At 35.4% G+C, this 24,549-nt stretch overlaps 1 protein-coding gene across 3 annotated transcripts in view; it reads left to right on the forward strand.

Moving 5' to 3' along the window:
• Positions 1 to 24,549, forward strand: part of ADD1 (adducin 1) — a 127,471-nt gene that overhangs the window by 85,150 nt on the left and 17,772 nt on the right. For all 3 annotated transcript variants that reach the window (XM_027836092.1, XM_027836090.1, XM_027836091.1), the window contains exons 5-12: positions 3,615 to 3,695; positions 3,953 to 4,102; positions 7,871 to 8,014; positions 9,313 to 9,411; positions 10,787 to 10,963; positions 13,216 to 13,467; positions 16,371 to 16,472; positions 18,106 to 18,195. In XM_027836092.1, coding sequence (XP_027691893.1) covers positions 3,615 to 3,695; positions 3,953 to 4,102; positions 7,871 to 8,014; positions 9,313 to 9,411; positions 10,787 to 10,963; positions 13,216 to 13,467; positions 16,371 to 16,472; positions 18,106 to 18,195 — 1,095 coding nt within the window. The remainder of the gene's footprint in view (positions 1 to 3,614; positions 3,696 to 3,952; positions 4,103 to 7,870; positions 8,015 to 9,312; positions 9,412 to 10,786; positions 10,964 to 13,215; positions 13,468 to 16,370; positions 16,473 to 18,105; positions 18,196 to 24,549) is intronic.

Consider the following 24,549-nt stretch of genomic DNA (forward strand, 5'->3'; position numbering starts at 1 on the left):
ATTTCATTTTTTTTTTTTTTAAGAATAAATGTCTGACGGGGCAGGTAGGTGGCACAATGGATAGAGCACCAGCCCTGAAGTCAAGAGGACCTGAGTTCAAATGTGGCCTCAGACCAAATACTTGACACTTACTAGCTGTGTGACCCTGGGCAAGTACTTAACCCAAATTGCCTTAAAAAAAAACAAAAAAACAAAAAAAGAATAAATGTCTGACTTCACCCTCATTGCGCAACCAACAAAGTACTCAAAAAATACATGCTTAGAATATTTTTTTTAATTAAGAGAAGAAATTAGGACTATTGTCTAATTTTGTTTTACATTTTAAAAAGAACAAGGAGGAGTGGCAGCTAGGTGGCTCACTGGATAGAGCACCGGCCTTGGATTCAGGAGGACCTGAGTTCAAATCTGGCCTCAGACACGTAACACTAGCTGTGTGACCCTGGGCAAGTCACGTAACCCCATTGCCTAACCAAATTAAATTAATAAATAAATAAAAAGAACAAGGATGGACAAAAAGTAGAAGGTGTAAGGGTAATGGTGACTTTTGTATTTTAAAAAATGCCCAGAAAACATCTTATTTATTTTGGAAACAGCTAGATGAAAACAGAATGCTGGGTTATAATGTGCATTGTTTCATAAAGAGCAAGTCATGGTAGATTAATGACTGAAACAACTGGGTGTGTTTCATTTGGAGAAGAGTAAGACTAGAAGGGGAAATTTGACAAGTCTCAGTTATTTGACTATTTGTCATTCAATTCAGTGTCACAAATATTTGAATACCTGCCTTTTGCAAGTTACGATCATATAGAAGACTCATTAAACCCATCTTAGTATCTTTCTGTTAGGACAGACTTATTCTCTGCTGTTCAGTAACGATAGGCATTATAAGGAGGCAGATTTCAGTACAGAACAAGAGCAAACTTTCTAACAAGTAGATCTGACAATGAGAGGCCTTTTTTTTTTAAGGAAGTAGTGAACTCTCTGTCATAAATGTTCATTTAGAAGAGATAGATATTCTAGGAAAAATGTCTCAAGTCCATCATAGGGTTAACTAGACCTGGAAGACCTCACATTCTTTGATTTTATTTGTTACTCCAACTTTAGCAAATTAAGAGGAAGTAATGTAATTCATTCGGACCTTTAGGAAGACTTTCAATTATATCAAAGAATAGTCTATAATAAATTCAACCACTATTTATTAAGTGCCCACTATCTAAATTGTGTTAGGCATTGGGAAATACAAAGACAAAAACAAACAAGGCCCTGTTCTTAGGGGACTTATATTCTACTTTAAGGATACTTCAGGTGCACAGATAAGAATAATACAAAATAATTTAAGTAGGAAAAGAGCACTAACCCCTGAGCAGATCAAGAAACCTTCCTTTAGGTCAAGAGTTCTTGATTTAATTTTTGTGGTGGACTCCTTTGGTAGTGTAATGACTATGGACTCCTCAGAATGATGTTTATAAATCCATAAAATAGGATTACAAAGGAACCCAAAGGTTACAGAAAATAGTTTGTTTTTTTTTCCCATTCAAGTTCATGAAAGCCCTGAAATCTAGGGATCTGTGGATGTCAGGCTAATAACTCCTGTAAGTGGTGGTTCCTGAGCTGTGACTTGAGGGAAGCTAGGTATTCTAAGAGATATGGGGAACAGCTTCTACAAAGTCACAGAGATCCAAAGAAGTCAATTGCTCCTGCCATTCCAGATAGGCTTGAATTTAGGGAGCATCAAGAGGCACAATATGAAATGAATCTGGAAAGCTAGGTGGAAACTAGATAATAGAGGGTTTTAAATGCCAAGCTGAGAGAAGAGTTTCTTTCTTATGCTAGGGGCAATAGGAACACTCTGAAGATTATTGAGCAGGGGATTGCCATGGTCTGACCTGTGTCTTAGTTGTATACATTTGTTAGCTATTTAGAGAATATGCTAGAGAGGGGAGAAAGGGGAAACAGGGAGAACAATTGGGAAGCTATAGGATAATGGGCACTTGAGTGGATAAAAGGGAACAAATGTGAGAGATTTGGTGGAAATAAGATTAGCAGGATTGGCAACTATATATATGAATTGGTGTTTTAGTATGAAATAGATGTGTTGACTATACAACAAAATAGAGGATTGCCTCATAATATATAATTTTATTACAATTATAATATAGAGTTTTGTAATTGTTAATCTTCTACAGGTTTTTGGTTTCTAAAATTCTGCATAACCTATCAAAAGAAATTACTTGGTTTTAATTATTTCCAAATAGGTAGAGCTGTCTAAAAGTGGTTGGCTGACTTGGGAGGCTATAAGTTGCCTATCACTGGTGATCTTTAAGTGGAAGTAGTGGGGATGTTTTAGAGGCAAGGGTCGGACTAGATGTTTTCCAACTCAAATTCTTTGAATTCTGACACCTCAGGACAATTTGATGTCTTTACTCTTGATGTTGCTTTTGGTAGCCACCAGAGGGTGCAGGAGGGTAAAATTGAACCTCATCTTGTGGAGTGACCAAATACAGTTAGGTCTTCTACACAGCAACTTTCCCCATCATGGTTTCCATATATTGAGGGTTGGCATAAGAAATTAAATGAGAGGTTTTGGGGAGTTTTGTGGAAGCTGCAGACGACATGAGAAGGTCAACAGACAACACAGAAAAGTTTAGAAACTTGGAAATGCATAAAATATATGTATAGTATCGTATAATGTCAACAGACTTCTTCTCTGGTACGAAGGGAGGGCTAAAAAATTTTACGCAGATTTTCCAGATCACAGGGGCAACGCCCCTACCCCACATGATATGGAAGAGATAACTGTAATTTATTAGCAAGAATTTAGTAAGCTATAAATAGGCTGGGCTGAAATTGTTTCTTCTTTTTAGAAAACATCACTTACAGAATTGTAGAACTTCAGAGTTAGTACCTCAGTGGCCACATAGCCCAACCTGTACCTGAATATGATCTATTACCTCACCCAACTTGTATCCCTCATCTGGGCCTTGATCCAGTTCTGCCTGTACAGGGTCCTGAGGTCATTCATGTTCAGCATATGCTGCTTTTAAGCTACTCAAAAGTCTCAGCATGGCATTTCCTGCAGACGCAGCATGTTTTACTTGATCAGCTACTGTTCCAACTCTTAACTAGAGGAATGAGACAAAGCAGTGTAAAAAGACTTAATCTCCACCACCCAGAACCTGCCTTCTCTTACCTCCCCTCCAGCTCTGCCTGCCATTTCTATTTCTCTTATGTACTCATGCATCTTATTTCAAATCCTCATTCCTTCCTCCCCTCCTTGAAAGTTCCTTTAAGAGAGAGAGAGAGAGAGAGAGAGAGAGAAAGAGAGAGAGAGAGAGAAGCCAGCAGCATAATTTCCCTTTTCCACACCTCCTTGGACATACCAGTTAATCAGCCCCAGATCTGCTACAAAATGTACTTCTCCCACTTTTCATTTAGAAAGTATAAAGAACTGTAAAAATCTAAAGGAATTTATCTGAGATATTCTGCGCACAGGTCACTGAAACATATATACCCTGTAAGCTAAGAACTTTATTGTATGTTCTTTCTATAAAAGAAGCATAATAAATGTTATTTTTAGTGGAATTTTGAACTGGTTTTAATATTTTTTTCCCCAGGCAAGAGTAAATTCTGAGCAAGAACACTTTCTCATTGTACCTTTTGGACTTCTTTATAGTGAAGTGACAGCATCCAGTTTGGTGAGTGATAATATTTTTATATATACCATATATGTATGCAAATCATCTTAGTAGTTAAATATTTCACAAATCTGTTAAACTTGTCCTAGAAAACTAAGGGAAAAGATACCGATTGTATTTTGTGTAATTAACCAAATTTGGAGTGATAACTCTCCATTGAAATTGTTGTTGAAATTGTTGAAATTGAAAGTTATAATCATAGAAAAATTAAATTTTGGTATATCTTTAAATTTTTTTTTTTTGTATATAATTTTAAGGTTAAAATCAACCTTCAAGGAGATGTCGTTGATCGTGGAAGCACCAATCTAGGAGTGAATCAAGCTGGTTTTACATTGCACTCTGCTATCTATGCTGCTCGACCTGATATTAAGTGTATTGTTCATATACATACGCCAGCAGGGGCAGCAGTAAGTGCATTTACTTAAATGTAGCATGAAGAATTTTTAAAAGTATAAACTTAGTCCTATTAGAATTTCTTGCAAATGTTCTTATATTTGTTTGTTATATGCTTTGTAAAAACTTTAGAATATTTTGTAAATATTTAAAAAACTCATTATCTCATGCCTAAACTATTGCCATACCCTTCTGGTGGGTCTCCCTGCCTAAAGTCTCTTCCCACTCCAATACATCCTCCACTCAGCTGCCAAAGTGATTTTCCTAAAGCATAAGCCTGACTTTGTCACATACGTCCCCCTCATTGAACTCCAGGGGCTAACTGTTGCCTCTAGGATCAAATATAAAATGCTCTGTTTGACATTTAAAGCTTTTTATAACTCAGGTGGGCCTTTCCTGCCTTTCTAATCCTTTCAGTTTATTCCCTTCTACTTAGCCTACAATCCAGCTATACTAGCTCGCCCACTATTTCTTATACACAACATTCTATGTCTCTTCACTAGCTGTCCTCCATCTTTGGAATGCCCTTCCTCTTCTTCACCTCTACCTCCTGACTTCTGTGGCTTCCTTCAAGATTTAACTCAAATCCTGCCTTCTCCATAACCTTTTCCCAGTCCCCTCCGCTGCTAGTGCCTTCCCTCTGAGATTGTCTTTCATTTACACTGTATATATCTTGTATGTACATGGGTATTTACTTGTTGTCTCTTCAGTTTAAAATGTGAGTTCCTTGAATTTTGAAACTATGTTTTTACTCTTTGTAAATCCAATGCTTAGCATAGTTCACATGGAAAGCACTTAACAAATGCGTGTTGACTTTTCAACTATAAGTCACATTAAAATAATGCTTTTCAACCTTCTCCATTTCATGGTATATTTTTAAGTTTCTATATTTTTCATGATCCTAGTTGGGTTAGGAAGTAGGGTTAAATTAGGGAGATGATCTGCCTTTGAATGAGCAAAATCTTAGAGTTAAAAGGCATTTTAGAGATCATCTAAATATAACCCTTAACTGGAACATTAATTGGCTCTCACATGGTTGCCTAGTTAACACTGAAAGACCTCTAATGACAGAGAACTTAATACTTCTCCTGGCAGACCATTTTAGTTTTGGATAGCCCTAACTTTTAGGAAGTTCTTAATATTATTTAGCTCTAATTTATAACTTCCATCAGTAGGTCCTATTTATACCTTCTAATCCCAAGCAGAAGTCTATTTACAATTACTCATGACAGCCCTTCAATGTAACTATTTGAAAAGGGCAATCCTCTTTCCCCCAGGTCAGAGGTTCTTAACCTTTTTTTTAATGTTGTGGACTCCTCTGGTCTAGTGAAGCTTATGGACCCCCTTTCAGAATAATATTTTTAAATGCATAAAATAAAACACATAGTATTACCAAGCATTATAAACCCAGTTATATTGAAATAGTTGTCAAAATATTTTTAAAACAAATTCATGGACCCTAGGTTAAGAACCTTTGCCCTAAGTCTTCTTTCCTCTAAACCAAATATTCCCTGTTACCTTAACCTATCTTCCTATAAAATAATTTCAAGTCCTGTCACCACCCTGATCACCTTCCTCTGGACAAACTCCAGTTTCTCAGTATGACACCCAGATCTGAACACAGTACTCCAGATACCATCTGACCAAGACGGAGTACATAACATTGTCCACTCCCTTATTCTGAGCACTATATGAACACAGTCCAAAATCACATTAAACTCTTTTCAAATAGGGATTGTTTCATTCCCTGTACTCGTACCCCCAGTGCCTAGCATAATACCTGGCACATAGTAGGTGCTTAACAAATACTTGTTGAGTGATATAGATTAAATTATTTTAGCCATTGTGTCACATTGTTAATCCTAAAATCCTAAAATTTTCAGGTCTCTTTCTATGGGTTTGTATATTTGAATTTTAAAAATCTTAACTGTAGGACTTTACATTTGTCCCTATTAAATTTTATCTTAAATTTAGTCCAATTTTCTAATTTGTGAAGGTATTTTTAGCTATTCTTCTTAAATTCAAGTTATCCCTAAATTTAATAGGCATTTCATCCATCCGTTCATCCAAGTTACTGATATGTAGTTCATGAATCCATTAAATAGAGGAAGGAAAACATGTACAGAATTTATCTGACATTAATGTCTGGCTGTGGTTTTTAAATTAAGCTCTTCACACCACCTATGCCTGAGCCAAGCCCCTTGATTTAGATGAATAAAGAAATAGACATGGAATGAAGAGGGAGAATGTTGTGGGTCATATGTGTAGAACCATCCCTTAGGGTGGTCTGAACTAAGGAAAAAACTGGAACCATTGAGACAAATACCTGACTTACCTCAGCTCACCAATGAGATCTTTATACGTGCACACTATTTTCTTTGTTTTGTTTTTTAGGCAGTTGGGGTTAAGTGACTTGCCCAGGGTCACACAGCTAGTAAGTGTCAAGTGTTTGGTCTGAGGCCAGAGTTGAACTCAGGTCCTCCTGACTTCAGGGCCGGTGCTTTATCCACTGAGCTACCTAGCTGCCCTCACACTATTTTCTAATATAATGTACGTGGAAAAGTAATACTTTTAGAATGTTTCTTTTCATTGCTAAGTTTATTACACTTTAATAATATCTTCTTTGTGGGCTTCAGAGTACCAAAGTTGACTTTAAAGGATCATGGATGCTTATTTTCAGTTCTTTTATTGTATGGTTTATTGATATGTTTGTTTGATTTCTGTACATCTATGTATGATTCATGGCAGAAATGATTTCCAGCTCAGAGATGTAGATGGATTTACTGATTTTATCTGACTGATGTAATTTTTCTGAAAAGGAATATGCATGTTTTTAAGGTTACCTAACAATCCCTGGACTTTTAGGGACTATTGGAGGCAGGTTTTGAATATAAATATAAAATACATGGCACATGTTTCATGCTTTTTAAAATGAGTACTGAGAAAAGAGAATGGTTTGCCCTAAAATGAAATTTCCTATCAATTTTTGAAGCTTATTACTATGAAAGAAGTTAAATTGGAACCTGTTCTATTAGATTGCTTCCTTAGTAACTTATTTAAGAATGTGAAGTGTACTATAGAATAAATATTATTGTGTTCTGAAAGACTTCTGAGTATCCTCAGGAAATGAAATATCAGTATTCTAAAGCAAACTCATAGCACAATTTTTAAATTTTGGGGAAGCTTTTAGTGAGAGGATGTTTTTTAGCACTTGAGAATTTGTACTTTTAATGAGCCTCAATCAATTTATATCATGAATAGGAAAGCGAGGAATTTGAAAACCTATTTTTGAGGCTGATTATAATGATGGATTTTGTTTTTAATTTTGTTGATAAGGTTTAATAAACCTCAATTCTTCCCAATTTCACATTTTAAATTATTTAATGAAGGAAAAATTGCAAGGTAAGGATTTTTTTAAAAGAACACATTTTTCTTTTTCTTGATAGGGATTGGTGGGGGCAAAGGGACTGATTTAGTGGGTTAGAATATGGGAATATGTCTGTAGCTCCTAGAGGGATGGATAGCCCAAGTGTTGTACTAGCACCTCTTAAATATTAAAAGAATCAGAGGAAGGTCTCCAAAGTCCTGCATCATCTATTGTTGTAGGAAGTTGTAGGAAGTCTTAGATAAGAATTACGTAAAATGCTGAAGATTTGGAGTGTTTGTGATCTGTACCAATGTAGTACCACACTGACGAAACCATGGATTCATTAGGGGGAAAATAAACTATGTGTAGTCCTTGTTTTATGTTAATAATTAATTGAATACTTCATTTTATTTAGGTTTCTGCAATGAAGTGTGGTCTCTTGCCAATCTCACCAGAAGCACTTTCTCTTGGAGAAGTGGCTTATCATGACTATCATGGAATTTTGGTGGATGATGAAGAAAAAGTATTGATTCAGAAAAATTTAGGACCTAAAAGCAAGGTCAGTAAATACTGGGTAATAGAAGATGGGGAATAATTGTCTAACTGTCTTTTCCTTTAAAAGTTTTCCTTTTTTATTATGAATGTAAACATCAACTAATTAAATGTGAATTTTTTTTTAAAAAAAGATACAGAAAATAGACTTGTGAATCTCATTACATACTTCTTGTTTTGTTAAGTGTATGTTAAATTTAAGCAGGGCTGCAGCCCTGCTTATATTTATCACCTTCTGAATGTCCTTCTCCTTTCTTCTTTTAAGAAAATGTTTTATTTGTTCATTTCTTTTCTTTTTATTTTATTATTATCACTTCCCACTTATTCCTTCTCCACAGAAAATAAAAGCTCTCCCTTATGACAAATAAGTATAGTAAAGCAAAACAAATTCATATATTGGCCTTATCTGAATGTTTCTCTCTCATTCTGCACTTCTAATCCATTATCTCTCTGCCAAGATATGGGAGATATACTTCATGATTATAATTCTGAATTCTTGATTGGTCATTGTTGATCAGAGTTTTTGTTTTTCAAAGCTGTTTTCTTTTTCATTGTAATTGTATAAATTGTATAAATTGTCTCTTCACACCATATCACTACATACAAGTCTTCTCAGCTTTCTCTGAATTCATTCCTCCAAATTCATCCACTTTCCTTCTCACCTCTATCTCCCTCCCTCTTCCAATTTTAGAAGTATAAAACATGATCAGATCAACTATACTTTTGTTCCTGAATGAGATACTCCCCAGGGCCTCACGCCTGTAACTTTCAGAACCAAAGTGCCCCTGTCTGGTCACTACTCCCTTATATGAGTTGTTTCCATATTAGAATGTAAATTTTTTGGGAGAAGGACCTGTCTTTTTGTATTTGTATCTCCAACACATAGTCCAATGCTTGGCAGGTAGTAAGTGCTTAATAAGTGCTTTTTAATTCATTTATTCATTACATTCATATACCATAATTTGTCCAGCCATTCCTCAGTTGATGAGCATCCAATTTGTTTTCAGTTCTTTGCTACAACAAAAAGTTTTGCTATAAATATCTTCTTTTACATATACAACCTTTCCCTCTGTCTTTCACATTTTTGGAGTATATGCCTAGTAGTTGTATTGCCTGGTCAAAGAGTATGCACAGTTTGATGACTTCTTGGTTATAGTTCCAAATTGCTTCCCAGAATGAGTGGGCAAATTCATAGCACCATCAATAATACATTAATGTATGGGTCCTCCCAAAGTCCTTCCAAAGATTTTCATTTTCCCTTTTTATCCCCTTCTAGTTACCTTTTGTTATGTATTCTTCCCTCAGGTTCTTATTCTCAGGAATCATGGCCTAGTATCAGTTGGAGAAACTGTTGAAGAAGCTTTCTACTATATACATAATCTTGTGGTAGCTTGTGAGATCCAGGTAAATAATGAGCACTTTATTTTAATCCATGTTTCACTTAAAAGATGCTAGTAGAAGAGAATTTATGTGGGGATATTTGAGTGTTTGTTTCACAAAACTAAAGGAGAGTTTAAAAAGGTAATGTCTATGCTGAAATTGAACTCATAATATTGGAAATTTAACAAAAATCAGTAGCAGAGTTCTCCACATAATAGTTACTTATTAAATATTTCTTGAGTAAGTGAATGCTTTGTGACTTCCTTTGGTACAAATGCAACCATCTTGACAATGTTTTCCCTAATTCTCCTAGCACAGAAGTGATCTTTCTCTTCTGACACGACACATTCTACGTCATATTAATAGTAATATATGTATATATGTTCTTTCCTCCTAGACTATAGACCACATGATTCTTAATCATTTTTCTGTATACCCTGCTATAGCACTAAGTACAATGCATTACACATAGGCTATATCACTTAATGTTTGTTAAATCAGTCTTTGTACCCCAAATAGCACCTCACAGAGTCTCTTAAAAATAGCATGTTTAAATATTTATTGAATGAATGAACAAACTCTGTGATAGAAAATATAAAAAACTTAATTTTCAACACATTGCTACAAAAAGGAATACTTCATACATATTTTATAAGGTCTTTGTTTTCTTATATTTGGTACCAAATCTGAACATAACATTGTTCAAGCTTGCTAAAGCAACTTTTTGAAGACTAGTCCTTTAAATTTTGTATTATTATTTTGTGAATTCAAAAGATTTGTGATTTTGTCAGCCTGAGGTACTTCCTTCCATGATGCAAATTATAACCATTTTTTTCATGATTTCATGAGTTACTGTGACCAAAAAATCCTTTACTTGGTGAACGATGTTAGGTTGGGAGCCTTGCCACATTTAACTAGGATATTATTTGAACAACAGTCCATTACTTAAAACTTTTCTTAGCATGGTAGGGCATGCCATTTTACACTCAGTATAGTTTTTTAAGAATTCAGTGACCTTCACACCACTGTGGGACAATGGAGTAGGACTTTAGTATTATTTCATTATGCTTGGTAAGTTACTTGTTTTCTCAAAATCCAACAATAGTAATACATAGAATGCTTGGCTTGGAATCACTAAGACCTAGATTCAAATCCTGCTGTAATACTTCCCAATTGTGTGACCATGGATAAATTATTTAACTTCTATGAGTCTCAGGCCTTGGACTTTTATACTGAGTCACAAGTGGGTTATTCTTTTGCAGTCTGAATTGGCAAAAGGAGTTAACATATTGAGTTCTCTATACTGATGAATCACAGATATTTCATTATTCAGCTAATTCTCTTGGCTTTAACACAGAAGTCAAACTGTTGACATGATTTTTTTTTTTTTTTGGTACAGGTTCGTACGCTGGCCAGTGCAGGAGGACCTGATAACTTAGTCCTGTTAGATCCTGGAAAATACAAAGCTAAATCTCGTTCCCCTGAGTCTCCAGTAGGAGAGGGAACTGGGTCACATCCTAAATGGCTGATTGGAGAACAGGAATTTGAAGCCCTCATGAGAATGCTTGATAATTTGGTAAGACAAATGCTAACCCTTTATCCTTTTAGTTCAAAAGTACAAATTTTCACACTAGTGAAGTTTTTTTTAGAATATTATCATGTAAAAGTACAGCAAGCCAAGTTCAGCATTTCAAAAGTATCTTAGTATGCTATGTTTTAGATGAGCAGTTCTCACCCTTTTTGATCTCATGACCTCTTTTATATATTATATTAAGGACCCCAAAGAGCTTTTGTTTTTGTAGGTTCTGTCTATCAATATTTTCCTTATTAAAAGTTCAAACATAAATTTTAACATCTTCATTTTAAAATAACAATAATAAACCTACTATATGTAACATAAATAATATTTTCTATGAAAAATAATTACATATTCTAAAACATAAAATATAGGAAGCAAAGTCATTGTGTATGTCTAGACCCATTTAGACTTCATAAATAGACTTTCAAAGAAGAAAATGTCTTGATTTATTATAAAATGTGAGTGACTATTTAATGTCTTACTTTTACATACTGTTTTGTGATAATTAAGCATATACATGCATTCTCATTTGACATAATTCATAGTTTTGTGGAAGGAGCGCCAAATTTAGCACCAGAAAGCATAATTTGAACAGGTTTAATTACTCGGCTATACAGCTATGGCCAGGTCACTTTTCTGAGCCTCAGTCCCTTATCTGGAAATGAGTAATAATAATATTTCCATTATCTATAGTATTGTTGTGAGTATCAGATAAGGTAATGCATGTAAAGCACTTCATAAATTTGAACTACTATTGTTATTAACATAAATAATAACAACATTATACCACACGAAGTCTGACTTGATTAGAGCCTGTTAGAATTTAAAAATAAGATTTTTTTTTAAAAATGTGGTATTTTCACTAACATTTGATCTCTCTCAAAATATGGTAAATTATTATCAATGAGTCAGTGAATTAAAGGAACAGAAATGGGGTGGAAGTAGGTGGGGAGTGGCTGCCTTGATGACACTTTCTATAGAGCCAAGAAGTATTGTAATTCCATAGTATAGCGTCAACTGAGGCACCTGAAACATATTTCTGGGTACCTCTGTAAAACATCTCTCTAGTCCCACCTCGGTCTTTGACACTTGATTTGGACTTTCCATTCTTGACCATTTAGCATCTTTCCTTTCTATCTTTCCTCTCTACCCCATTCCCCACCCTTCCTCAGACAGCTGGATTCCCTGGGTACTCTATTTATAGGATACTATTGGTAATAGCTAACAGACTATAAAACTGGACTGGAATTTGGGAAGAAATCACTTAAAATTTGAATTACTAGAATTGTACACAAGTTTGCTATTTTCACTCTTAACCTGTGATTTCTTGGCCATGTTTATAACTAAATGTTACTGTTTTGGGAAAAATATCAGGGAATCTTAATTTTCAGTTCAATTCAATAAACATTTATTAAGTATCTACTACTATTAGTAGATACTTAATAGTATCTAAGTAGATACTAATAGTATACTAAGTAGATACGCTAAGCACTAGGGATATGCAAATAAACAGTCAGTCCCTGCCCTCCAGGAGCTTGCAATCTAATAGAAGAAGACAACACACAAAAAGAAACTGAAAATGGTGAGGGGGGCACCAGGGAATAGCTGGTACAGGGATGTGATGTTTCCTGGAGTTGAAACCAAGCAGAGCTTCTAATAGAAACTAGAGAGTGTCCTGAAAAGTTCTCAGCCCTTTGTAAAAGCAGGCTTTGGGAGGAGCCCTCCAGCCTCTGATCAGAGGCAACTGAGGGAGCTGTGAAAATGCTGAATGTCAAAAACTGGTACTCAGCTCAATGAGAAGAATCTTTTTAGTTATACCCCAAGATTTGAGGCCGAATGCACAGTGGCTAAAGTCAGTCTAGATTCTGGACTTGGGTTCAAGTCTCAGCTCTGACACATCCTGGTTGCATGACCTTAGACAAGCGACTTAACCTCTAAGTGCTCTAGGCAATTTTCTGAGACTGTTACAGAAGAGGTGCCAATATGTGTTGGTAGAGGGAATTTTCTTACCTGGGAGTTCATTATACCTATAAAATTGCAGGTCCATTCCCCTCTCCAGCCCCCTCCCAAAATTGCTGCATCCTTTAAGGAAGTAATCAGACTTTAAAAAATAGTTATGATTTGTATTCTTTCTCCTTCTACATTTTAAGTTGATGACCATAACGTATACTGCAATGATGAATAAATTGAACAGAAATAGATTTTGTGAAACACAGAATATTGATTCTTTCTATCTGTTTTGTCCTTAGGGTTATAGAACTGGCTACCCATATCGATGCCCTGCTTTGAGAGAGAAATCCAAAAAATACAGTGATGTTGAGGTTCCTGCTAGTGTCACAGGTTACTCCTTTGCTAGTGACGGTGACTCAGGCACTTGCTCCCCTCTCAGACACAGTTTTCAGAAACAACAGCGAGAGAAGACAAGATGGCTGAATTCTGGCAGAGGTGATGATGCTTCTGAAGAAGGGCAGAATGGAAGCAGTCCCAAGTCGAAGACTAAGGTGTGGACGAACATTACACACGATCACGTGAAACCCTTGCTGCAGTCTCTCTCGTCCGGTGTCTGCGTGCCAAGCTGTATTACCAACTGCTTGGTCTGTGCCTACCTTACTGTTCATAGTTAGATGATGTAGAGCAACTTGGGTGGCTGAAAGTTTGGAGGCTTTGGGAATCAAAAACTTTGCTAACCTTGATTAAAACTAAAACTACTACATTAACCTTCTTTTAATCTGGCAGAGTAAACTTCTCACATTGGTTAAATTTTGGAGAACTGATGCTTCAGACAGGTTGGACTAGATGACCTCTGAATTTCTTTCTAACTCAGATTCTGTGATTCTCTCTAATACTATCTGCTTGAAACTGCTTAAGATACAGAATATTTGCTTGCTTACTCTAGTAATAGCTTGACTCAGTGTAAAATATCAAATCACTTAAATGAATTAAATTTGTATACTTCCATATTTTAAGTCAATTTATATTTGCCTTGGGACTATTAATATTGCATGCATGGAAAGGCCTTTATACCTTTATATTATTAAACTAGTATTTTAGTACCCCAAGTCAATTTCAGTGATTTGGTTAAGTATTTCTAGTAGACTAGTCTCTGTTAAAAAAAAATCTTTAGTGCTTTCTTAAGCAGTTTTTACTTAATGTAATATTCATGTGTTCTTAGCTTTAATTTTTCTGTCCTGCAACCTGTTACATTTCTCTGTATCCCAAAGCCTCTAAATGTTCACAACCAGCTGCCTCCTGCATGAACTGTTGCATGTAAGTAGATGGCCATAAGTGATAAGTCTCTCCTCCAGTCCCAGCTGGGTGCGGCATGACTAAAGTGCAGCTCAGGCCATCAGCAGGCACTAATCGAAAGATACTGCAACTGGTGATTTTTTTGTTGTTGTTATTAATGCTATTTGAAATTTAAAATATGTACTGAGATATTCCAAAGTAATGGTATTGACATGCTTTAGGACCTCAAGCCCCTTTGTTAGTCTCAAAAACTTATTTGATTTCTCACTTGATAGTCCACGGTTCTATATTAAAATGCAAATAGAAATTTGCATGTCTATAAGCACTGTAAGCACTTCTAGAGGCTTATATGAGGGAACTGAATATTGGAATGAACCCAGATGCATGATCAGCTCTACAGGGTTCAGTTGAGATGTAAAACAATTGACTTTAAATAGTCAAGTTACATCTTTCAGTTCTCCTCTTTATGGCTATTTGACATAATTTTGTTTGAAAAAAAGTTCAGCCTTCTTAGATGGTTTTTGGTTTGGTTTAGTTTGGTTTTCTATTGGTAAAACTGTTTTAAGAGAATCTATATACTCTTGAGCAAATTAGTAGACTCTTTTCTAGTAAGCCCTGAAAAAAGCAGAGAAATTCTTTGTGTATGTGGTGAGTGGGCTTCTTATTTCCTTTTCCTTTGAATTTTTTTTCTGTTTTGTTTAGATGGTTTTACTTGCTTAAATGAATTTACTTTTTCTTTTCATTTGAAAGTGGAATAAGGTATTTCTTTTAATTTTTACCCAAATGATGTAATATATTTCTGTAGTACTTGGCTACTTAAAAGCACATCCAGCTATAGCTTTAAGTTTTATTTATGTTGGCTTGAAAACAGTGTAATCAAATCCCTTGCTACGTATAATTAATCGGCATACATTTGAAGGAAAGACCATGTAAAGCAATTAAATTAACCTTGTCTTTATATTATTATGGAATAAGATAAAAAGCATACAGTGTCCCAGGTTGGTGTATTTAATTTATAATACTTGTTCTTAATTTTTCAAGCAGTTTCAGGCTTCTGAGGTTGTTGTTTTAATGTTTTGACTAAAAAAAATTATCTTTAATAAAAAGCTGGAGTTATATTTATCTGAGAAGATAATCATCAGTGAGTATTCCACAGCTCCATATTCATTCCATATTTTCCTTTATGGTGGCTAAGCATTTTTAGCATTTTGTTGCTTCCTCTAAAGTCTTAATGGCTTACAGCTATCTTATTGTCTCCTGAAAATACTCAGAAAGACAAAGCATTTGCTCTGGAAAATAGGCTTGTTTTAATATTCAGTGCTGTTTAGGCCCAAGCATTATGGATTTTCTTTTTTAAAATTTTGTACTGGATTAGAAAACAAGAGAAAATGTGGAGCAGAAAGCCATCCACACACCAGCTGCACTGATAAGTAAAACAGCCTTCAACAAGGGTCTCATGAAATGCTTAAAGTTTCAGTTTGGGATTTTTTTTTATAACACTTGAAACTATTAAGTTAAATGAAATATTTGACATCACCAAACTCTTCCACCAGGTAGCTACTGTATAAATGTTCATACAGTAATTTTCTTGGGTTGAAGTAATTATGCAGCCAATACATTCTGATTCTATAGTTTTTTTTTAATGCAAAACTTTGGTGATGCCCACTCTTGCCTCGCAGTTCAAAATCATTCACTACACCTGGTTAGTAACATCACATTGCTTTTCATACTACTGTCATCTTATGCTTTAAGTTTGCTTTAATGTCTGTTAATTATCAGAGCGGTGAATCAATGATCGCTGTTAAAATGCTAGCATTCACTATTAAGTGACATTGCAAAGAAAATTTAAGCTTTTTTCTAGCATAAGCCTTTTTTATTGTGCATATGTTTTAGACAAGTTTTGAAAATGCATTTGTTGATAAGTCACAATTTTGACTTTAAAACATATACATTTTTTTTAACAGATTCTTAACTTCTGTATTGTTTGATGCAGGAAGAAGTTTGAGGGTGTTGGGAATTGAGAAATGAAATGAAATCATTGGTTCAGTTCTCTATCTGTTATGTATAGTGCATGAAGAGATGTGATGTAGATTTGCTGCTGTGGATATCACTTGCCATTATAGCAATCCTGACTATTCAACTGTTCTTGATATTACAGTGGACTAAAGAGGATGGACCTAGAACTTCCACCTCTGCTGTCCCTAACCTGTTTGTTCCATTGAACACTAACCCTAAAGAGGTCCAGGAAATGAGGAACAAGGTATGTATTTTCTGTCCATTTTAATTACTGTTATTGTTTTGTTGAAGCTAATATTCCATAAATGATGACCGGAGTTTTTTTTTTTGTTGGTGATGATATTTCCAGCATCTTCCATTATAAGAAGATAGTTTTCACTAGTAAAGCTATTGCTGAGAAGATAGCAATCATTGTTCTCTTAAATATTAGTCCTTAAGTTGGTATCTTCAGAATGAGTTAAAAAGTTTAATCCAAAGTCTATTGTAAAATACACTACTTGCCAAGGTACAAAGTTAAAAGCTACAGAACTATAGTTTTTTGGTTTGTAGATATGATCTAAGGTTCTCCAAAGTCTACCTTCAACCTACCTTTCTAGTTTTGTAGTGTATTCAACAATCTAGCCAAACTAAACAACTCACTGTCATCTGAAAACATCCTTTTGCCTTTTCTCGCCTCCACACCTTTGTTTACAATGTTCCCTGTACAAGTGTATCCCTCACAATAATATCATTATAGTCCATTATCCCAAGCCCCCATCATAACATCATTTGGCTAATTTCCTGAGGCACAAATTATATATTTAATGATTCAATGTGCATTAACTTCTCTGAAATTTCCCTCTGTTTACCATTTTGTTTATATCTTTGATCCTATGCCACTAACTGCTCTCTCCCAGGCCCCTCCCCAACTATGTTGTTTTACCAAGGATCATATTTTAATGGAACCACTTCGTGGCAGATGCTATTCTTGTACTTAGAATTTCTTCATCCCATTTCCATCTGCTAAAATTATTCCCATCCTTGAAAATCCAACTTAAATACCATTTTCTCCATGAAACCTTCCATAATCCCCTAGCTGGTAGTGATTTTTCCTTCATCTAAACTCATATTGCTTTGTTATTCTTCTCTATTTATTTTAATTTGTTTGTACTTCTCTTATTATCCTAATCTGTATTTTATTCAATAGACTGTTAAATCTAGAAGGGGTTTTAGAAAATGGAAAGTTATCACTGAAAGGGATTTGTAAAAGCTATTTTAATTTCTCATTTACAGTTGAAGGAATTGAGATCTCAGAAGTTAAGATTATGCCTGTGTGCAGTAATACCCATACTAGATTATCAGCCTGCCAGCAAGGACTGTATCTTACTATCTATCAGTCTCTCACAGAACCCAGAATAGTACCTTGCATATAGGAGCTCAATAAATGATGAATGAATGAAGATAAAGCAATTTACGTTATATACAGTGATATAAGGCAGGTAGAAAATATTTTCCTCACGTTCCAAGTGAGTTTATCAGTGAAGATCTTTATCAAGTCAAGAAAAAACCCTAATTGTCCAACCATAGTTTTTACCTTATTAAGCCCAATTACATTACTTTAAAGCATCTAAATGTTTAATGTGTTATAAATCTCAGACTCTGTAACAAGAATAGAATTGAACATAGTAAAATGGTAGTTAAGGGCTTTGTAGTTTCAAAGATTCACTTCTGGCATCTGTTCCATTTTCTGTGGTGTGAGGCAGAGGAGGAGAAAAATGAACCTGAAGTCAGGTAGGCTGCTGATACAAAAGAATCATAAATTACATCATTGACAAGATAAGTTTCATGCTCCCTTTTATATGTATTTGTTCTTATTCTCCCCCTCCCCCTACTTACAGATCCGAGAGCAAAATTTACAGGATATCAAAACTGCTGGCCCTCAGTCACAGGTTCTTTGTGGTGTAGTAATGGACAGGAGTCTTGTACAGGTGAGAATTCAGACTGTCTTCAGCATTAATGTGATGAATTTATAATTTTAATCGGTTGTAAAATTATTCTGTGGCAGAGAATAACTTTACTAGGTAAGTATTAGAAGCAACCCTGTTGTTTTTATTAAAGTGTGTTGAGAAAAAAATTCTAGACTTTTTTATTTGGATAGATCAAGCATGATAGTGGAGTATGCTCTGTGAATTGTTGCTCAATATGATGCATGCAGTATGGAAAAGCAGTTTTATAGGCTGTCATCCTTTAGAAACCTAGATGGATTTATGTCATCTAGATTTTTCATATGTTTTAACCATGTAATGTATAAAATGCCATGAGTGATGTTCTCTGTTGCCTGTCTGAAATTTAATGCTGCTAAAAAGTAGTTGCTTTAAAAAGGGATGGTAGTTTAAATATGTGCTGCTGATGTAAATGCACTTCTGAAGTTTCTAATATTGATAGTTAGCACTACCAATACTTGAAAATACTTGCAAAAGTATCAATCAGTACGCCTAGATATGCAACCCATTGCATTTAAAATAATGACATTTTAGGATCTGTGAGATTGATAGGTGTGGGGGGGAGTGGGGACTTTTTTGTTTGTTTTATAAAAAGGTTTGATTAGTTGTGTAAACCATAGTTTGATGCTTTTCTGCATGTAATGTACTTCCCGTAGCTATTTAGAACTATATTGACTATGTTTCTGCCGCATGCTTATAATTGGCACCATAATGTGCTCTTGATTGAAATTATGAAGATCAGGCTTGGTGTGCTCTGTTTACTCAGTTTACTGTTTCAGGATGCTCCCCTCTCTGACTGTACGGAAACTATTGAAGGGCTCGATCTCACAGAGCAGGCCTTTAGTCCCGCTAAATCTCTCTCTGTTAGAAAGGTACTTACTGCCCTGTCATTAACTACTACAAGTATACTGTTGTTGTTCAGCCTTCCCTCTCCCTAATTTGTTTTCTCTATTAGCTGTTGTTTTAGCTAAAAAAAAAGAAATAATTGGTCTTAGGTGGACTTATTAAATGATACATAAGGTTCTGTTCTGTGTACTCTATACCTTGATTAAAACATTGACATGAGTTATTTTTATATTTTCCGATGTTTTTTCTTGAGGTGAAATGTGATAAGAATTTTTGTATGACATTCCTGCAGTTCTGCATGTAATTTGGCTATTGCATGGTGGGATTTGGTGGGGGGTTGGGAGTGTGATCTTGGGGGGTATTTAACAGTGTTTACTTTAAAAGGAATCCATTATAGACTATCTCAGTCTCAGGCTTAAATTACTTCTCCAAAATAGTGTCAGACTCCTAAGGAGACATCAACAGAAAATAAGCAGCAGATTCCTCTCCTCCTGTAAATGACTGTTTTCTATAAATTAGCAGTTTTGGCTATATATAACTAGTTAAAAGCAATCATAAGTAGAGAGGTCCTATGAAACCTCAGTCAGCTTGGAGTGGTGGCTGTTCTTCATTGTGGACTTTTACTCATTTTTTGCTCAAAAGTGTACAACATTCGAAAAGTTCATCAAATTGGAAGAAGTGAAAAGTGTGACAGCAGAATACACAGTATACCCTACCGATAATAAAGTAAGCCTTTGAAAGAAATGCTAGATGAGATACTAAATATGTTCCTTGAAATCTAGAATTTTAATTTCTTACTTAATAGTGATTTTAATGAAAAAAAATGTGCATTGTTTTCTGCAGTACAAAACCTTTTAGTGTATAACATAAATTTAACCCCAAAAAATGAGAATTTTTGCTGGTGCCTACTACTGGCTTTGGAGTTAGAAATGTTATATTTGACCTTATTTTTAGTTATCTTGGAATGTTAAACCATGGAGTTTCTAGAATATTCTGACTTGAAAGAGGTTTAATAGATTAAATGATCAAATTTTTAACTTAGTAATTACATTCAGCTCCTGTTGAAAGGAAATCTATGAGGTCTATCTCTGTTGCATCAATTGATAAACCTTAAAAATATGATAAACTGTAATTTTAGAGAAGCATCAGTGTGAGTACTCCTACCAACAATGCAGATTGCAACCCCCTCTGTCTCAGTGGATAGCTTCATAAGTTGTAGGGGCCAGAAAAATTAATTACCCTGTAGCCAGACTTTTGATGGTGACCCTTTCAACATAGACACAGCCTAAGCTACCAGATCCCTAGTCTGAGCATTTCCAGCTCAGGACCCCCTGCCAAGAGTTGGACTTGACTTGCACAGCATTTGAAAATCATGGCTCATCACTAGCCCACAGGAAGGTATCAGAGTAGAGGTGTAATGGAGTCTGTCTTCTATCTATTCAAGCTAAGTAAAGTCATAGGAAAATAGATATGTGACAATGATTCTTCATTTCTGTATGGAAACTCAACTTGTAGAATGATGGGAGTTTGCAGAGGTACTTAGATGACATTTACTTAGGCTCTTAAAATATATTTCATACCACTTCTTTTAGAGGAACTTCTCTTTTTTCTTAATGCTAAAGAGCAGAAAATACATAATCTTCACTTGTTTGTCCTTACTATCTTACTGGCTACTTTTTTTGGTTGCATTTTAAATGCTATTCACTGATATAGTTGACCATATAAATTGTTTGTCATCTACAAAGAGTTCTTTCTTAATGTCCAAATCTGTTCACTTGTGGTTAGAAAGTCCTTAATCTCAGCCTTGTAGAATGAACTCATTGCCACACTGCTTGTATATTGTATATAGGATATTTTGTTAAGGAAGCTAAAAAGTGAACTTTTAAAGAAAACATTTCTGTCCTACAAATAATCCAAATATTATCATAGAAAAATATAATTGCCTTTGCTTTGTATTATTAATGTGTCCAGATGAAAATTAATGCGCAGAAGATGCTGGTTGCAATTTTGTGTAGTGTCCCACCTCAAAATTGATTCCATTTAGAGGGACATTGATTTAAATGAAGTAATTTATGTATTACTAATACTAAACTAGAAGTTTGCTTTTGTAGATTTTCTTGTACAATTCTTGCTAGATGTTTCTTATAAATAGTACTTTCATGTTTACTTCTTTTGGTTCCCTCCTTTGCCCTCCCTCTTACTGTAAACTATTTTATTTTTGTCATGAAAAGATACCTTTGCCCTAAGGTGTCCTTAAACGTAGCGTTTAACCAAATGGCCCACTTTGCTGTAACCTGATAGTCCTAAAAGACAAATTCTGTGACTTCTTTTGGAATTTAGTATAGAGGAAAGTTGACTGCTTTTTTCTTTGGAGGCAGTTGAGTTTAAGTGACTTGCCCAGGGTCACACAGCTCTTAAGTGTCTGAGGCCAGATTTGAACTCAGGTCTTCCTGACATTAGAGCCAGTGCTCTATCCACTGCACCACCTAAATGCCCCTTGACTGTCTTCTTAGTGACATTCAGTCAGTCAACAAACATTTATTAAACATTTACTATAAATATGCCAGGCATTGGGCTAAGAGCTTAGGTATACTTAGAAAAAAAAGACAAAAACAGTCCCTGTCCTCAGGAAACCTATATTCTAATGGCAGAAACAAACATGAAAATGACTAGGTACATACAAGATGTATTAGAATATATGTAATGTCACAGGCATATTTGTTTACTCTGCCAAATGATTACTGTACATGATAAAATACAACATGATTTCTGATTGTGGGCTTCTGAGCACCTTTGATTCTGAGCCCCTATGAATCTAGATGCCCAGAACTTAAGCAATTGTTTGTCATTGGTCCTCTTTGCCTACTTTTATTAATGATAGCCTGTGCATGACAAAAAAGAATACTGTCTTCTAAAAGTGCAATCTTCATCAAGAGGCCTTCAAAAGGAAAATTTTATAATTCATTTGTTTTTTGGGATAAGAGGTGCAAATTAATTATAGGATATCACAATTGAAAGGGAACTCCAAAATCTCTTGTCTGGTACATATCTGAACAAAAATCTGCTCTGTAATATCCCCAACAAATGGTTTCTAATCTCTTTTTGAAGACCTCCAATGATGGACAATTTACCAAGTAAGGCCATTATACTTTTGGGCAGTTGTAAGTGTTGGAAAAAAGATTAATCTGAATCTGCCTCTGCAACCGGACAAGTTACTTAATCTTTTTGTGCCTCTGTTTCCTCATCTGTAAATGAAGGAGTTGGATTCAATGACCTCTTAGCTCTAGACTATGATCCCATGATTTGTGAACTTTTACTCATTGTTTCGGAAAGCAGAATTCATTTTTTACATGTCAGTCCTCCAAATGCCTAGAGATAGCTATCACTTTCCCTTATCTTTCCTTTAGCAGGCTACATATCCCCAGTTATTTCAACTAGTCTTCCAGTGAAGTAGCTTCAAGTCCCCCTCATCCTGTAAGTCATCCTCAGTACCTGTTTTAGTTTCTTATTGCCTTTTCTAAAATATGTTGGCCAGAACTTAACACAGAATTCTAGATATAGTCTCACGAAAACAAGGTACAGTGAAGATTATAAACTACCCTGTTTTGCCACTTCTCTTACCGAAGTCTGAGATATAACATTCACTCCTCTCCTTATGCAGTTGATTTTTTTGAACCTCTTTAGGACTTTACATTTATACCTATTAAATTTCCTCTGATTAGATTCAGCCCAGTATTCTAGCATGTTGAGTCTTTTGGGTCTCATTTCTATTCCACAACCTTATAGCTGTCTCAGCTTCTGGTCATATGTAGATTTAATAAGCATACTATCTATGCCTTCTTCTAAGTTAATAGTAAAAATACTGAACAAAAAATGATCAAGGACAGTGTCCTGTGCTTAGGAGCCTTCTTGGTAGCAGGGCCTGTGTCTCATACCTATGTGTGCACTTGTGTATGTGGGTGTGCACATGTGCGCACATATATCTGTGTAAATAGGAAATGGTTGATAAAGGCTTTGAGTTTTGTCGAGTTGAGATTTAACTTTCAGTTCAATTCAACAAGCATTGATTAAATACAGACTACATATAAGGCACTGGAGATACAAAGATAAAAATGAAAACATTCCTGTCCTCAAGGAGTTAACACATTTTCAAACATAAATAAATACAAGAAAATTTGACAAAGGAGAATGTACTAACTACACAGGAAATCAAGAAAGCTTCAGAGAGATGACATTACTAGAGCTAAAGTTAAATATGCTAAGATTCAGGGTGAGAAGGGACTACATTTCAGGAATGAGGGACAGGCCTGTATATAAGGATGGAAGATGAGACAGCTAGTAGGTCAGTTTGACTAAAATGTAGAAGGAAAGAATACGAATGGTAGGTTGGGATTCAGATTGTAAAATGCTAAATTCCAGACTGGGCCATTTGTTTTTTTATCTTAGAGGAAATAAGGAGATTTTTGAGCCAGAAAACGACATGGTCTGACCTCTTCATTAGCAAGATTATTTTGGCAGCTGTGAAAAGACTGAATTGAAGGGAATAGAAGTCTGGAAACTGCCACAGCTGCCAGTGATTCAATCCCCTGAGGCCTGCTGGGGGCCCACTGGGGCCTGGTCTATGCTGGCGTGGCTTGGGCTGGACTGTGCTGCTCTTCCAGCTTGGCGAAACATACCTTTCCTATCAACCATCCAGGTTGTCTTGAGCTGGAAATGTGTTTCACTCTGTCGTTTTGTGGGTTCTGCTGCTCTAGAATTTGTTTAGAGTCATTTTTTACAGGTATTTGGAGGGGTTTGGGGGAGAGCTCAAGCAAGTCCCTGCTTTTACTCTGGCATCTTGGCTCCATGCCTCCCACCCATTTTTTGTCTTTTTTTAACCAGAAAATAACTTTGACAGAGAAAACAGAAGCAAAATAAAAGTTGATTAGCTCTGCTTTCGCTCCATCATGTTTATTGTCCCAAGTATCAGTTATATCCTTTATTTGATCCTTTTCTTTTCCTTTAGTTAAGTGAACTCTTCTTGCCACCCTTAGTTTTCCTTGCCAACCTTAACCTTGTCTGAGTTTTAGAGCTTCTGCATTCTTACAGGACCATGCCACACCTTTGTATTCATCTTCTACTAGCTTTCCTCTCTTCCAGCTTCTCTCTCCATGCTTTTTTTAAATTCTAAGTTGGTTGGTGAATTCCTTGTCCATGCATAGTAGCTCTGTTTCCCTTAATTGCAATTGTTTCTCTTTGTATCTTTTGAATTTCATTCTTAAGAGTCAATAGCCAACAACAATAAACATTTATTAAGTGCTTACTATGTGCCAGACATCATGCTAAGCACCAGAGATACAAAGATAGACAAAAATATTCTGTGACCTCGAGGAGCTTGCAATCTAATTGACGAGACAACATCCAAATAATTATAGGCAGACAAGGTGTATACAGGATAAATTGGGGGCTCCCAATCCTCTTGAGCTGATATCCCTTGTAGAATTTTAAGCCATA

The sequence above is a fragment of the Vombatus ursinus genome, unplaced genomic scaffold (assembly GCF_900497805.2).
Source record: "Vombatus ursinus unplaced genomic scaffold, bare-nosed wombat genome assembly UNPS02014818.1, whole genome shotgun sequence".
Classification (NCBI taxonomy): domain Eukaryota; kingdom Metazoa; phylum Chordata; class Mammalia; order Diprotodontia; family Vombatidae; genus Vombatus; species Vombatus ursinus.